The sequence below is a fragment of the Sciurus vulgaris genome (assembly GCF_902686455.1).
Source record: "Sciurus vulgaris genome assembly, chromosome: 6".
NCBI classification, from domain to species: Eukaryota; Metazoa; Chordata; class Mammalia; order Rodentia; family Sciuridae; genus Sciurus; species Sciurus vulgaris.
This window is the reverse complement of record NC_136466.1, coordinates 118,865,237-118,881,586: the sequence shown is the minus strand read 5'-3', so window position 1 is coordinate 118,881,586 and position 16,350 is coordinate 118,865,237. Positions and strand designations below refer to the sequence as shown.

General features: G+C 33.7%; 1 protein-coding gene across 2 annotated transcripts in view; it reads left to right on the top strand.

Annotated features, from left to right (window-relative positions):
- The window catches only part of CWC27 (CWC27 spliceosome associated cyclophilin), a 249,148-nt gene that overhangs the window by 28,564 nt on the left and 204,234 nt on the right, over positions 1–16,350 (top strand). The window contains exons 8-10 of one of the 2 annotated variants that reach the window (XM_079144877.1): positions 3,792–3,871; positions 5,685–5,718; positions 7,942–8,114. In XM_079144877.1, the coding sequence (XP_079001003.1) occupies positions 3,792–3,871; positions 5,685–5,718; positions 7,942–8,114 (287 nt within the window). The remainder of the gene's footprint in view (positions 1–3,791; positions 3,872–5,684; positions 5,719–7,941; positions 8,115–16,350) is intronic. The other variant, XM_079144878.1, reaches the window with a different exon arrangement.

The window sequence follows — 16,350 nt, the reverse complement described above, 5'->3', positions numbered from 1 at the left end:
GAAGGAGAGGGAGAAGGAAGAAGAAAGAAAGAGAGAAAGAGGATTTATTTATGAACTTATAGTAATTGGTTCATGTTATTGTGGAAACTGTCAAATATAAAATATAGAGAGTAGGCCAGCAAACCGGAGACACAAATAATTAATGAGTCCAAATCCACAGACTGGAAACTCAGGTAGGGTTTCTATGTTGTAGCCTCGAGACAGAAATATTTCTTCTTTGGGAATCCTCTGTCTTTTCTTAAGACCTTCAGTTGATTAGATGAGTTTCATTTACATTATGAGGGTAATCTCAAAACCTACTGATTTAAATGTTAGTCACATTTAAAAGTATTTTGATAGCATCATCTAGATTGGTACTAACTAAACAGTTGGACACCATGGCCTAGACAGGTTGCCACATAAAATTAACTATCACTCAGAGTTAGAGGCTGAGGCCCAGATCTTCTAACTTCTTGGCCAGTGTTGTTCTCTGTACCACATACTCAGTCTTCCTTCCTTCCTCCCTCCATCCCTCCTCCATTTCTTCTTCTGTTTGTTTCTTTCTTCCTTCCTTCCTTCTCTCCATTTAGTTCCTTCTGTTTTGCTGCTGCTTCATTCTTTAGTATTAAGTTCAAGATAATAATATGATTTTTCCTACATTGCATTTGATGTTCATTTTTAGATTTGATTACAGTTTTGAATTTTCTGTGGAGCTCTTCACACTAAATTCACTATGTATACTTATTTTTTTTCTCAGTAGCTAAACCCTTTAGCCAGTTTCCTCTGTGCAACTTTTAAAACATTTAAAAATATTGTTTAGGGCTTGTTCTTACTTTAAAGTTATTATTATTCAATGGCGTAAATAAGAGACTCACACTAGATCATTGAGAAAGATTAGACATTAAAAAGAAAGTCATTTTTACCCTCTTTGGGATTTTCTCCTAGTTTTTTCAGTTCCTCCCCAATTTGTTTTCTCTGCCTTTAGGATGCAGCAGAGAGGAAGGTGTGAAAAAATTACTTTTGATCCTATATTCCTGTGCTAATTTAATTTAAAATGTTAATTAAAATTTGAAATGATAATGATTATTCAGATTGATTCACAGTTTCTTCCTGTTGTCAGGTTATTTTAAATTAGCATAAAAGAGTTGTGCTTTTTACCTCAAGCTGTTTAAAGTAGGCTTTTGAGTTAAACAAGAACCTTTTATTTAAAAAGTAATCAATTATTCTAAACTGACAAATAAAAGTGATATATATTTATCCTGTACAGAATGTTTTAGAATGTGTATACATTGTGGAATGGCTAAATTGAGCTAATTAACATAGACTTTACCCTACACAATTACCATTTTTTATGATGAGAACATTTAAAATTTACTTTCTTGTAATGAAACAGGAACTCCCATGCCCTATTTATTTGCGGTTTGCGTGTGCTAGGCAAGTGCTTTAACACTAAGCTCCACCCCCCCCAAAGTTGTCATTAAAAAAAAAAAAAAAAACACAATTAAATTAATAGTTGTAATCTAACATTTACAAATAAATGAAATAGTATAGCTCATTAATGAAGCAGGAATTTAGAGACCTGAGTTATAATCTTACCCCTGCTTTTTTATTAGTATAACCCTCCTTTTCTGATCTGTGAACCAAGACTGGAGTAGAAGGTCAGAGGCCAACACTGGCTGATGTTTATGCTTGTGACTCCAGGAGAGAGTCAGGTGGGGAAGATTAATAAGGGAATATTTTTTAGGATGGATGAAGATAAAGTGGTGTCCAGAGATGCAAGAGAAAGCATTGGGCAAAAGGATATTCAGGTTTTATTTTAGTTTAGGTCCCATTATATTCATTGTACACTTTTGCACATCTTATTCCCTTGTATGGTACACATAGGGCTGCTGTTCCCATTTTGTAGGCAAATGTTCAGAGGTCTGATGAAATCATTCTGTTTCCAAAACTGGCAAGAGATTATGGACTAAAACTTGTAAAATTATGAAATTTTAGATTTTGAAATTCATTTGGTGCAATTGCCATCTTTTTGTGTTCTTTCTACTATACCACTTTCTGGTTTTTGAACCTTTTGTTCCATTTTTTTATAGGTGGACAAGAATATTATCAAGTAATTATTTGACATTTTGCCTTTTTATTACTCTTTAGTTTTATGTGTAAGGTTACAGGATTAGAAATATGAAATTAATTACCTAACTCAGTTTCTCTGTCTTCTTAAAACTGCAAATAATAGTGTATTTAGATTACTTCTTTGAGAAAGTTTTTTGTTGTTGTCGTTTTGTTTTAATCTTATAAAACTGGACTATAAACATGTTTTGATTGGATCTTTAAAATGTGGGGAAATTCCATGTTAATGCAGAAATTTAAAAATCTGTTATTTTTCTCATGGAAGTTATTTCTGAAGGTATACATCTGCCTCAGTAAAACCTGACATATTTAAGAGCCCATTCTCAAAATTAATAATGGTGCACAGGGTTTAAAGAAAAAAAATATTTTCACCTCTCCATAGCTAACATTTTAAATTTGCAGTTAACATTTTGTAAAGAAATTTTCAACATAAAATTCCCCTTCAGAATAAATGGAAATTATTCTTTCCTTTTCTTTCTGTCAACTCTAACCTCTTACTGTACACTTTTATTTGATTAGTTGGGGTGGTGAGGGGTGAACAGCTCCCACCTCAAGGCACAAGGTATGCTATGAAACAAGGCCAGTGTTCTGTATCCATTGGGACCTGTAGCAAAAGAAAAATGGATACATTTGGATTTTTGATACATTATTGCCAGATAGAAATGAATTTATATTCTACATCCTCTTCCACCAACTATCTTTGTTTCCTTAGTAAATTACTTAATCTAAGCATCTGTTTAGCATAGCTTATAATGTTTATCTCTTATACTTTCATTTGAGGAAAGGGGAAGTGAGGGATAAAAATACTGTTTATAGCACAGTGCCTGGCACAAATTATCCTAGCAATTCCAGAGTCTGAGGCAGGAGGATCACAAATTCCAGGTTATCCTTGATAACTTAGTGAGGCCCTCAACAACTTAGCAAGATCATGTCTCAAAATAAAAAAAATTAAAAAAAAAATATAAAAACTGAGAATGTAGCTCAATAGTAAAACTCTCCTGGGATCAATCCCTAATACCAAAATAAATAAATAAATAAGAATGGTGACAGCAGTAGTAGTTATTTTATAGTTGTACTTCCTATAGTAACTTCTTATAGTAACTCTTTTTATAGATATTTCTTCTTAGTTATCTCTACTAAAATGTAAATTTTTTGAGACCATGAATTTTGAAAATAAAGTACTTGGCAAATATTGGTCCCTGATGAATGTTCCCATAGAGAGGCTGGTCTATGCATCTGTTTTCCATTTATTAAATAGTATCTCACAGATGTACTGCTCTGTTTACTTGGGTAAGTCTGTGCAGGATAGATAGTATATTTGAATAACATTGTATGTTTATTTAAAATTACTCTTATGATCTTCCTTCTAAATTCTAATATGAGTCATAATAAATTAGTGACTTTAGTTGTATGTGAATTATCATGGGAATTTAGTGCTTAAAGTTGGTAATCAATAGACTCAGTTTTAATGATGTGTCACTTTTCAAAAGAAAAGATGTTTCTAAAATAGTATATTCAGTCAGTGGAAGGATAGGATTCTTATTTCTAAAACTTAAGCTTATACCGAATTTTTCAGGAACTTATCATTGCCAAACATTGTGTCAATACTAGATTTTTTGTTTATTTGTCCTTTTGCAAGACTGTTTCTATCTGCACTTATGGTAATATTATACATTCCTTTCCAGAGCATGAAGGGGAAAAGCAAAAGCAGTCATGACCTGCTTAAGAATGACCCACATCTCAGTTCTGTTCCAGCTGTTGAGAGGTTAGTCTGGTACTGTATGATCCTAAGTTCTTATTTTCAGGCTCAGAGCATTTTCTTGCTTCCTTTGTTAGCAAATACTCAGATCTCATAGGTCAAATTTTTAAAAACCCAGCCCCTCCCCCCAGAAATAAATGTTTTAATAATGGAGGTAGAGAAGACTTCTGGCATGATGGAGAGAAGCACTGTAGTCACTTTCACTCTTCTTGGTATCTACCTCTGTTGAATTAATTACATTTAAAATTAATTTTCAAACTTTTAAATCTTAGAGTAATCTTAATATTAGAAACTGTTTGCTCAAACAGTTTAATGTTTAAGTTGTGTTTCTAACATTTTCCTTGAAACATTTTTGTTTTCTTTGGTGTCATGGATAAACAAATCAGAGTGAAAGGTTATTGTGAGTAGACACTTCACAGAAGAAGATGTACAAGCAATCAACAGATATATGAAAAAATGTTCAACATCTCTAGTAATAAGACAAATACAAATCAAAACCACCCCAAGATTCCATCTCACCCCAATTAGAATGGCGATTATCAAGAATACTAGCAACAACAGGTGTTGGCGAGGATGTGGGGAAAAAGGTACCATCATACATTGCTGGTGGTGCTGCAAATTAGTGCAGCTACTCTGGAAAGCAGTGTGGAGATTCCTTAGAAAACTTGGAATGGAACCACCATTTGACCCAGCTATCCCACTCCTTGGCCTATACCCAAAGGACTTAAAATCAGCATACTACAGAGATACAGCCACATCAATGTTCATAGCTGCTCAATTCACCATAGCCAGATTGTGGAACCAACCTAGATGCCCTTCAATTGATGAGTGGATAAAGAAACTGTGGTATATATATACAATGGAATATTACTCAGCCATAAAGAATGATAAAATTGTGGCATTTGCAGGCAAATGGATGAAATTGGAGAATATCATGCTAAGTGAGATAAGCCAGTCTCAAAAAACCAAAGGACGAATGATATCGCTAATAAGTGGATGATGACATATAATGCGGGGGAGGGGTTAGTGTTAGGGTTAGAGTTAGGGTTAGGGAGGGGGGCAAGAATGGAGGAAGGAAGGACTGTATAGAGGGAAAAGAGGGGTTGGAGGGGTGGGGGGAAGGGAAAATAACAGAATGAATCAAACAACATTACCCTATGTAAATTTATGATTACACAAATGGTATGCCTTTATGCCATGTACACACAGAGAAACAACATGTATCCCATTTGTTTACAATAAAAAAAAAAGAAGAAGTCACCACATTTTGGGCCAAACCACTGAGTGTAAATTTTCACATCCTTTTAAGATTAACAGGAAATGTCTTACTTTCTTGATTCTCTTTGCAAAGAGATTCTTACTGTTAGATAAAATTGCACGTGGTTATTGGGCCAGTGTCTCAACAGGAGACTAAAATAGTACTGTATTGAGTTTAACTCATTTTCAAAAGTCCTATTTCAAAACATTCTTTTCTTAATATCCTTTTATTTGAATGATTTGGTTTCTTTAGCCAGAATATTGCAAGTCAATAGAAAAAATTATTTTCTACAGATAGTTGTTCATTAAACAAAGCCTGTGGTGGCTTTTTGCCTTAAAAACAAACAAAAAAATTCCAGTGAATTGTTTATCTGCTAATTTAGCATACCTGTTATTGTTTTTATTAAAAATCAGTTGCTCTAGAATGCCATTCTGACATTCCTATGTTGAAAATAAACTTTTGGAACATTAATCCCAGCAAACTAGTCTAAGTTTTTGGATTTTTAAATAATTTTACTAGTTTCACTTTGAAGCTAAAACTTGTTTTACTTATTTTTTGTAGTGAAAAAGGTGATGCAACAGGAGATTTAGATGATGTGAGTATTACTTTTAGTACAAATATAGCTTAAACAATTCATAGAAAGTTCACATTTTACAAAAACTTAATTTTTTTTCTTTAAAAGATAATATAGAACTAGGGATGTAACTAAGTGGCAGAGTGTTTTTCTAGCTTGTACAAAGTTCGGGGTTACCCCAAGCACTAAAAAAAGCAATATATATTACTTTTATAATTGTGCATGTAAGACATTGAAGATTTTTGAAAAATAAAAATCATCATATTTTGATATTAAGATATTTTCTTCCAAATATACATGTGTTGTTTTCTTACCAAATTTGAATCATATATTGAATTTCTATCCTGCTTTTTCTCTTTCTCAGTGATGTTATATGAATGAGATGTTGTAATTTTGTTTTATTATGTTTAAATTGGAAGGTGGATCCTACATGACATATGGGAAATGCTTCTATTAGTCATTTGTAGCAGTATTCCTTTTATACAGACATTTCAGAAGATTCTCATACAAGATTCTCATGATCTTTAGTGGGTATACTGGCTAACAAAATTAATAAAACAAAAGGAATGTACATGAGATAGTTTTTCTAATTGGCCATTGCCACTTCAGGTAAAAACCCATTAATCTGTACATTGTATATAATTCAATGGGAAGTGCATAACTTTCCATTTATGAATACTGATTTTTTTATTACTACAGTCAAAAGAGAGGATTCTCTGAATATCTCTAAATTATTATGTGCTTCTTTGAAATGACTCAATCTGTGGATCCTTTCCCAGAAAATATACTGTATTCACAAACAAAATTGTGTGTCTTCACAGGGTATGTGTTTTAGATCTGAGGCCCATGCAAAGCACAGATATGTCAGTGGTTATCAGCTTATAGTGCTTAAGAATTATTTAAACATCTTGCTGAAAACATTCATAGTTTCTATACCCAGAGATTTTGGTTCAAAAAGAATGCAGTGATGGCTGGGATTTTACCCCCGCCTCCACACACACACAAATAGCCATGTAAGTAATTTGAGAACCATATTTTGAAGACCACTGATGTAAGAATTCAAGAGCCTCAAGTTAAGAATCCTGCCTCACCATGACTCATCAGATCAAAGAATCACAAAAGGATAATGATCTACTTGATGTAGTTTCTTCCTTCTCTTTCTCTCCCCTTTTCCTTTTCTTCACTACAACCTCTATTAATGCTGAGAGCTATTCTAGAAATCAAAGATATAGCAGTAAGTAAAACAGGCCAGAATTTTAGCCCTCATAGATTGTTTTCCTTAATTGGGCAAGAAACAATAAACACATAAATAATAAGTGCTTTGGAAAATTAGCCAGAAGGGTAATAAAGAATACTGGACCACGTGCCATGGTGCACACCTATAATCCCAGCAGCTCAGGAGGCTGAGGCAGGAGGATCAAGAGTTCAAAGCCAGCCTCAGCAAAAGTGAGGTGGTAAGCAACTCAGTGAGGCCCTGTCTCTAAATAAAATATAAAAAATAGGACTGGGGATGTGGCTCAGTGGTCAAGTGCCCCTGAGTTCAATCCCTAGTACCAAAAAAAGAAAAAAAAAAAATATTGGAAGTGGGAGGGTTCTACCATTTTAATGGAGTGATCAAGAAAAGCCTCATAGAGTTGTATTTGAGCAAAGAGCTGAAGGAGAGAACAGGGCAAAAAATACAGTTACCTAGAATAAGTGTTGCAGGCTGGAGAGAACAACTCCAAAGTTAACTGGTGTTGCTGGCCTGCAGTTATAGAACATTATGTCAGGTAGAGGGTGGAGAGCCTTGAGTGAGTTGGGAATTCATTGCAGGGTTTTCAGGAGAGAATTAATTTCTATGACTTAAATTATAGGAATAAATCTCAGCTTCTTCATTACACCTCCTTTACTTAAATTAATCCCTGGTTGAGGTCAGTGTGCTGGCCAACTGTCTCCAGAACTACTTTCCTACTGGGAGAAGAATAGGAATTTAGATAGGCACAATATCCCTGATGATATAGATTGGGTAGTTTCTGCCACACGGAGGAGATAGGTAAGAATTGAGCAAATAACCCTTTCTGGGGTTATGTTGTTGGCCTAGAGCAGACTCTAGGGATCTTCCCACCTGGAGCAGATTATTCAAGGTCTTAACTAGTTCAAAACAAAACAAAATAAAACAAAACACAAAGTTGGCCTAGAATGCAATAGAGTCTAAGATAGATTCCTGGAAGAGAAGGGGAAATTGAATGACTGACAAATACTCAGTTTCAATTTCTGCAGGATGGAGAAGATGAAGGTGCAGAGCATGATGAATATATGGATGGTGATGAAAAAAACCTGGTGAGAGAAAGAATTGCAAAAAAGTTAAAAAAGGACACAAATGCAAATGTGAAATTAACCGGAGAGGGAGAAGTGGAGAAAAAATCAGTCAGCCGCAGGTGAGTCAACTGTTGTGCTTCTGGCTATCAGAGTTTTGGGTTTTTGTCTTTTTAGATTTGACTAAGACTGAGTCCTTTAATAACCTTTTTTTTTTCAAGTTGCCGTATCATAATGTTTGATAAATGTAACAATTGTGCAAATTGTCCCATTTAGGGGCCTCAAAGAAAAAAGACTAGGCTTAAAGGAACTCTGTGCAGCAGTAGTCCCATGAATTAAGTTCTACTTCATTTTTCTCTGATCCCTTTGGGAAAAGGCTGTATGTACTTTTATATGTAGGGAAAACAATATATTAGCTAGATGTGGGAAGCTATGTTTGTATAATACTATTGAGAACAGTTGAATCACTTTCATAGAAAGAAGAGACATCCTCAAATAATTTAGGTGACTAAAATTCATCAAAACCAGTAGAAGAAAGTGTGTGGGCCTGAAAATATTCTTAAGTGTCTTTTCAGGTCTGATTTACCAAATACCACATACCCCTCCTAATCTCAGTGGTATCATAAAAGAAATTTCAGTAAATGATGAAGAGTTCACTGTGGGGTGGTAAAATTTTGTTGGATTTTTTGACTCAATGTTTTATTCTTCTGAAATTCAGCTCAACTGAAAAATTCCTTCCCTTTGTGATTCTATGATTACAACTTTATGGTATACATTTTAAATTTTGCTTTATAAAAGTAATGGTATTTGTTTTCTTCAGATGGTGTACATTTGGGGTAAGATAATGTAACTACATATAAATAACACCTTTTTCTATTATGTTTTTCATGTAGAAGGGAAAAAGTATTTTCATTGCATAGGTCCTTCAGTTTTTTTTCCTCTGTTTGTAATCAGAAACAAAAGTGATTCTTAGAAACTTTCCCTGAATGTAGAACTTTTCAAATTCAGAAATGCAACTTAATTATTTTTTTTTTTCTCAGCAGCATTCACCTGACAGTTGGGTAATCACTGTTGAACAATTTAATATAGATTAACTTTGGACCAATACTGAAGGAAGATATTAGTAATCAGATACATGCTTCTACGTACATGAAGTTAGCTCCCATTAGCTCTGTAACTTTTAGTCAAATCATCAGTATAATCAAGAATGTGTAATTTTTTTCCCTCCCACTCAAGGCAGTATGTTTTCTGTCTTAAGACTTATGAATTTTAAAGACTTGGTTTATAATATAACAAAAAACTTTAAACTTCAAATAGATGAACCAAATACTTATTTATTTTATATTTAAATGCTCCTTAGGCCTTTGTGTCTTATTGGCTTTAGTGTAACTTAAAATACTTACATAACCAGTAATTAATGTACATTATAGTGTGGCAAAACTGAACTTTCTGTAAGAACTACATAAAAAGTATTTTACATGTAACTTTCATAAATGTCTTTTAAAAATTGGTTGCTTAGTAACAAATAACTAAGAGTTATATTTTGCAAAATATGTTCATCCTTAAAACAAAGGATTATTCTTCTAAGATCCTCTTATTATTTGGGCCCGATGAGCAAACATGGGATTGATAACTAGATGTAGAAATATGACCTTGATTGGGAGACTAGTGGGGGCCATTTAAGAGTTTTTACAGGTGAATCATGTATTGCAATTGTATTTAATGGGGAGAATGGACTAATGGAAGGATGTTTTGGGTTACTTGAGAAACTGATAAGATACTATAGACAGTGTCTTAAACAACAGACACTTACTGTCAGTTCTGGACACTGAAGATCAAAATCAAAGTGCGAACCAGTTTGCTTCTTGCCAAGGACCTTATTTATACTTTCTTGTGACTTCACATGGCAGAGAAAGAGAGCTCTGTGTCTCTTCCTCTTCTCATAAGGACACTGATCTCATCATGAGGTGTAAAATTAATTAGCTCCCAAGACCCCACCTGCACATGGCCTCAGAATAGGGTTTAGAACTTACACATATAAATTTTGGAGTGCACAAACATTTGGTCAATTGAGGGGAGATTGGAGGAGGCAAGTTTGGAGGATTCTTCAGTAAATCCACATGAGAGATGGTGGTGAGTTGAACTAGGGAACTGGTTATTCTATTGAATGCTTTGCATGAACATGGTTTTACATAATAAGAGATATTCTCAATCTCATCATCTGAAGCTTAGTTTTTATGATAATTCTCTACATAGGAATGTCCTAGGTAATATCCACATTTTCCCTTTTTTATAAGTGAGAATAATTTGCACAATTAAAATCAGATAACATTAACTGCATGAGTATTTTGTATACTCATTGTAGGGGAAGAAGCTATATTCAAATGCTTTCTAGATCTACAAAGAAAAGTAAATAAGATAAGAAAATCAAATCTCTCACAATTACTTAAAAAATTTAGATAAATATATGAACATTATGGGCATTTTTGGATTTTATCTTTTTAAAAATATATTTTTAGTCATAGATGAACATAATACCCTTATATTATTTGTTTATTTTTTTATGTGGTGCTGAGGATTGAACCCAGTGCTTCATATGTGCTAGGCAAGTACTGTACTCTACCACCAAGCCACAACCACAGCTCTCTGGATTTTATCTTTTAGATAAAGTTGCTGGCAAAATGAGCCTATAAAATATAGTGCAAACATTTATTTAAAACTGTTTCTCTCTTTACCCATAATTTCAATTCTCAAATTCTTTTTTCTCCATCCTTCATCCTAGCTCTTCTACCTTCAAAGAGAAACAAAAGAAAAATGAAAGAGGTCACACAAGAGGAGAAAGTGCAGATTTTCAAAGAGAAAATACAATTTTTATCTCTAGTCTAGAAATTTCTATGATTATCTCATGACCACATATCTTTAAGTTCAGAATTTTGAAAATCATTAGTACTTCTGGTTAGTTATACCAGCTTCAGTATTATTGCTTAAGTTTCTGAAGTTAATTTTTATGGTTAAAAAACAGCAGCAAAAAAACAAGAAACTCCCAAGTCTTAAAAAAGTCTAATGTGGTAATAGAATAATTATATCTAAAGGAAGTTCACTGCTTTGTTTTAGTTACATTTGGGTATAGTCAGAAAAAGATATCAGCGTGAAATCATCTATTCAAATCAGTGTTCTGGATGAATACAAACTTTTTGTCTAGATGTATTTGAAATACTTACTCTCTTATCCTTTGGTCATTTTCTTATTTGAGCAGTGGGATCAGAAACCAGACTAGCCTACCAGCCCTTTAGGCAAGGAGCTCTTCAAAGTATACTTTTACTAAAAATTTATGGTATTGCTTCTATTGGTAAGAAAACATCTGGAATCCGTTAAAGTTGTTTATCACTTTGGATGTTAAAACCTACAAGCAGGTTTACTGAGTATGTAATATCAAAGCTGGGGAATGGTTTTCAACAAATTTATATAGAATCTTCCCTTAGTAGTGAATTCTCAATGTCTCTAGTCAAGTCTTTGTAAAGTACTTAGGGGTTTCAAGGGAAAATCCAAAAAACTTTCCCCTTTCCCTGCCTAGTCCACGTGGAATAGGTACCCTTACACCTATTCTGATTTCTCTAGGATTTCTAGTTCCTAGACTCCTCTGTTTTTTTTTTTTTTTGTTTTGTTTTGTTTTTGTTTGTTTTTTTAATATATCAACTTCTCTTTCTTTCTTGTTCAACCCATTTCTTTATGCCTACATCTTGACTGTGGATGTTGATCAACAGAATCACACAACACATACAAGTACATGGAGTTTTAGTTTCCAGCCTCAGCTGTGCCACCAGTGCTTCTCTCGTGTCCCGCAATGTTTACTTCAAACCTCCAACTCACTCAGCACATCACCTAGCTTCCTGTTTTCTAAGAGGAAACTTCTTCAACTCTTATTCTTTCTCTTTTCCTCTTACCTTTTTAGACCAATTCACACCTCCTTCTCCTCTGCTTTAAATGAAAGAATCCCTCTCCCCATCCACAAGGGACTATTCTATCCGTTGCCTTTAGTTTTCTCCCTTCAACTGGATCTTCTCCTCAGCTTATGAATCCACTTAAGCCTCTCCCAGCATTCAAGAGTAGGAAGAAAACCATTTGATTTTATTTCTTGTTCCACCTCCTTACTTTCCATGTGTTTCCAAGTCCATATCATCTGACTTTTCCTCCATCACTTGACTGAAACTACTCTCACTACGACCATCTCAGGGCAGATCTAATGGTGATTTTCTAATTTTTGTTTTCCTTGGTCTCTCTGCTATGGAAATTATCATTTCTCTCTTGAAATTCATCTCTCTCAAGAACTTTGCTATTTAAATTATGATATGTGATCCAGGAGCATTAGTACCATATAGGAACTTAGTCTCAGACTCCGCCCCAACCCTTTGAATCAGAATCTGCCCTTTAACAAGATCTCCAAGTGGTTTGTATGTACAGTACATTAATGTTTGAGAAGCAGTTTTGTAGAATCCTAAGTTGGAGAGCATAGGGGGAATCCAGGAATGCTCTATCACTGAGCTACAATCCCCAGCCATTTTAAATTTTTTATGTTGAGATATGATCGCACTAAGTTGTCCACACTGGCTTCAAACTTGTGATCCTCCTGCCTCAACCTCCCAAGTTCCTGGGATTGTGGGCATGAACTACCGCACTCTAGTAACTTGAGTACTAACTATTTTTCCCACTGCAACTTGACTGCAACTCAGTTTTATATTATATTAGCTCCAAGGTCAACAACTTGGTACTATATTCTCTAACTCTTGAAGGTGTACCTATTTCACCCATGTCACACTTGTGTGGTAGTGAGTGTGATATTAAGTTACTCTTTTTTCCTTCTTTGTATATCCTTATACTTTGAAGTATACTTCCATTTTTGTTTCTATCTTCATGGTCAAATCTTACAGATACCCAAATATTTATGTAAGTGAATAAATCCTGGGTAAATCCTTTGTTGACAAATCATTTTTTCCTCTGGTTTCTATAAGTAACTTACTTGTATTTCACAAGGGATTTGTTGATTTGTCTATTCTTTGCCTGATGTAATAAGCTCCTTTAGCTTGATTTAGAGCTAAAAGGAAAACTTAAAAACACTTTAGCTTATTCTAATGTATACCCAAATTTGGTTAAACTTTTAAGACAGTTGCAGCTTGTTTTTCACAAGGTCCTATTTTAAAGCTTATTGTAAAAAATCCTTTTTTTGCCTGTAGGTGGAGCTCAGCAGCTGCAAATTAATCACATAAACCAAATTGAGTCTTATGCCCTACTTGTTTTCAGCATTTGTGTATTGATTCATAATAAACGACTAGACAGTAACATCAGATGTAACAAGCAGATCAGATAGTCAGAAGTCAATTGTTTGTTGTGATAATTACAATCAAGTAAAGGCTATCTTTTATTGCATATCTATCATCTGTAATTTTATTGTGATCTTTTTCTAACTTTATTTTCATCAAATTAAAATATAAATCAAGGAAATCTTGACACATTCCCTCAAATTACAATCATTACAGATTTGGTAGTAATCTTTTAAGGTTCAGTCTTGGTGTTTGAACAGGTTCTGATTTTATCAGTGATGTTCTATTTACCTGACATATTTGACTGCAGCACTGTTCTTTTTTTATGAAACAACTCTCTTACTTGGTAAAATTTGTATTTTACTCATGAACTGTGTTGGGTTGACTAAATATGAAGTATCCTACTTTAATGACTGTAACAAGAGTTTAGATATGAATATTAAAGTTACGATTAAAGATCTTTCAAATTGATTACACTTTAAATTATGGACCAGGGATAATACAGTAAATAATATAGTTAAACCTTCTGAGGCTTGTATGAACACTTATATGAGCTGCTACTACTTTTGGTCTCTCTATATGTCTTTGTTGGATTTGTAATGTGTGGCTAGGATTTCTTACTGCACTTTGAATTATTTTTCTCATCAGGATTTCTAGACCTCTCATAATAATTGATAAGCTTTCCCTCAGAATTTTTGAGTCTTAATATACTTTGTGTTTTGGTTTGTTTATTTTATGGTCAGACAGGACGTATAGAATTATTCTTAGTATAAAAACATGGTTTGCCTGATATTCAAAAAGATGGTATTTACTTTAAATAAAAGTAGTATTTTTAAATCATAGTATAAACTTAGAAAGTATATAACAAATAGTGAAATCCACAGACATTCTAACAAATCAATTTAAACCATCATCTTTAGGATGACCCTTCTTTATCTCATCACAATATTTACAGGAAGGAATAAAATTAACCAGGTAAGAGTGTTTCTGTTTCCTTTTATCTCTTTTCCCCAAGATATCAGACTGAAGTGAACAGTTAAAAAGAAGAGAACTAGAAATGCAAGATCTATACACAGGGTAATTGGTCTATAAAAAAATAAAATTTGTAATTATTGTTTGGTAGGGTGTAATAGTGTATTTTGAGGAAATGTTTGGATTTAACAGCAAATGCTAAACTTTGGACCAGTCTTGGTTTTAATAAAGTTTGCATGCTTTTACTAGGACTTGATTTTTTAAAAAATATGTTTTCTCCTAACCATTCTGTTCTTAAATATATGTTACTCTTGTTGCCAAGTGTGCAAGAACTATTATATGCTAGGTTCCAGGAAAATGAAATATAGGAAAAATGGTTTCTGTCTGCAAATGTTCATAACATAGTTGCTGTGGTTTAAAATTGTGCCCCAAAGTTCATGTGTGGGAAACTCAGTTCTCAATCAACAGTGTTGAGAGGTGGGACCTTTAAGAAGTGATTGGGTTAATGTGATTATTATGGAAGTGGGTTAGTTATCTTGGAAGTGGGTTCCTGATAAAAGGAAGAATATGGCCCCCTCCCCAACCCTCTTTCTCCTGTACTTATGCACATGTATATTTTCTTGCCCTTCTTCCTTCCATTATGGGATGATTCAGCAAGAAGGCCCTTACTAGTTGTGGGCCCCTTGACCTTGGACTTCCCAGTCTCCAGAACTATAAGGAATAAATTCTTGTTCTTTATAAGTTGCCCAGCTTCAGATATCTGTTATAGAAGCACAAAACATAAGACAGTAATGTAAGAGTAGGAATTGTAAGCAGTTAATTGCAATTCAGTATGACAAGTGCTCTACTAAACACACATGCAAGGTATTAGGGATATGAGTAAGTAATATATATTTCTAGAAAGACCAAAATTTCAGGTTAAAAAAGAGCTGAAGATAAAATTATTATTTTGTAGGACAAAAACAGTCAAATGTCAATGATTTCATTATGTACACCCTTATGCTGGTGAGATAAATCATATCTTAGAGCCAGTATTTAAAATGAATAACACTTTAGCATTGAGTTTGATTCTTTTAATTAATGTTGGATAATCTTCCCATGTAGATTAGATGTTTTGGTTTATTGTCTTTACCTGTTATGGTAAGAATTTTGAAATATATCAATTATAATATAAACCATGTCATAGTTGGGTGTTTCTGGCAAGCTTCCCTTTTTCTTCTGTTTGGATTTTTATAGCAAGAATTTTTGTATATTCTCAAAAAAACTGTTTCTTGGGCTTTTTGAAATAAAATACCACTTTTAAAATGCCAAGTCAGTTCATTGAGAACCAGTTAATCCATATCCAAGGAATTACCTTCAAAATAAGACCAAAAAGTCCTTGAACTTCAGTTACCTGGTCTAGAAATATGATGACCCTGCTATTTTTACAATTAGATTTTGTATGGCAGACAGGAAGCAGTGAAATGAACACATAGAGGAAGATTCTCATGTCAAAATGGACGAGAGGTGTTGGCATCTCATTAGAATGTATTGATTTATATTACCCTTGAGAGTTATGATCTTTTGATCTCATAGCATCAGTTGTTTATAGGGAATAAAATTATACACTTGAAGTATACTGAGATTATGTACAGAAAAACATTAAGTTATTTATCATTTGATGAAGTGTTTTGTTCATTGGAACAAATGTATTCACTTGGAAGAAATTTGAAAAACTCATGGTATTATTGCCTTTCTAGGCTGTACATTGTGAATTCACCTGTAAATTAAATCAGCAAATATAGTTGGGTAAGATAAGAAAGAGAGGGGTCACCCAAGGTGCAAAATTCTTTGTTTTGCACAAAATTTAAAATGTATGAAATTACACAAGGACCCAAGGGACCTTTTCTCTTTTCTTGCCACCCTTCAGATATCACTTTGATTATGCATATTCACTGACACTCTCTTTTGGGCTAGGCACTGTACTAGGTTCCAAGATTTAGTAAATCTCAGTCTCTTTTCATATTGTTTGGTGTCTAGTCAAGGAAGACAGTGAATAAATAAATAAGGGCTGTGAAGTGTTCTTAAG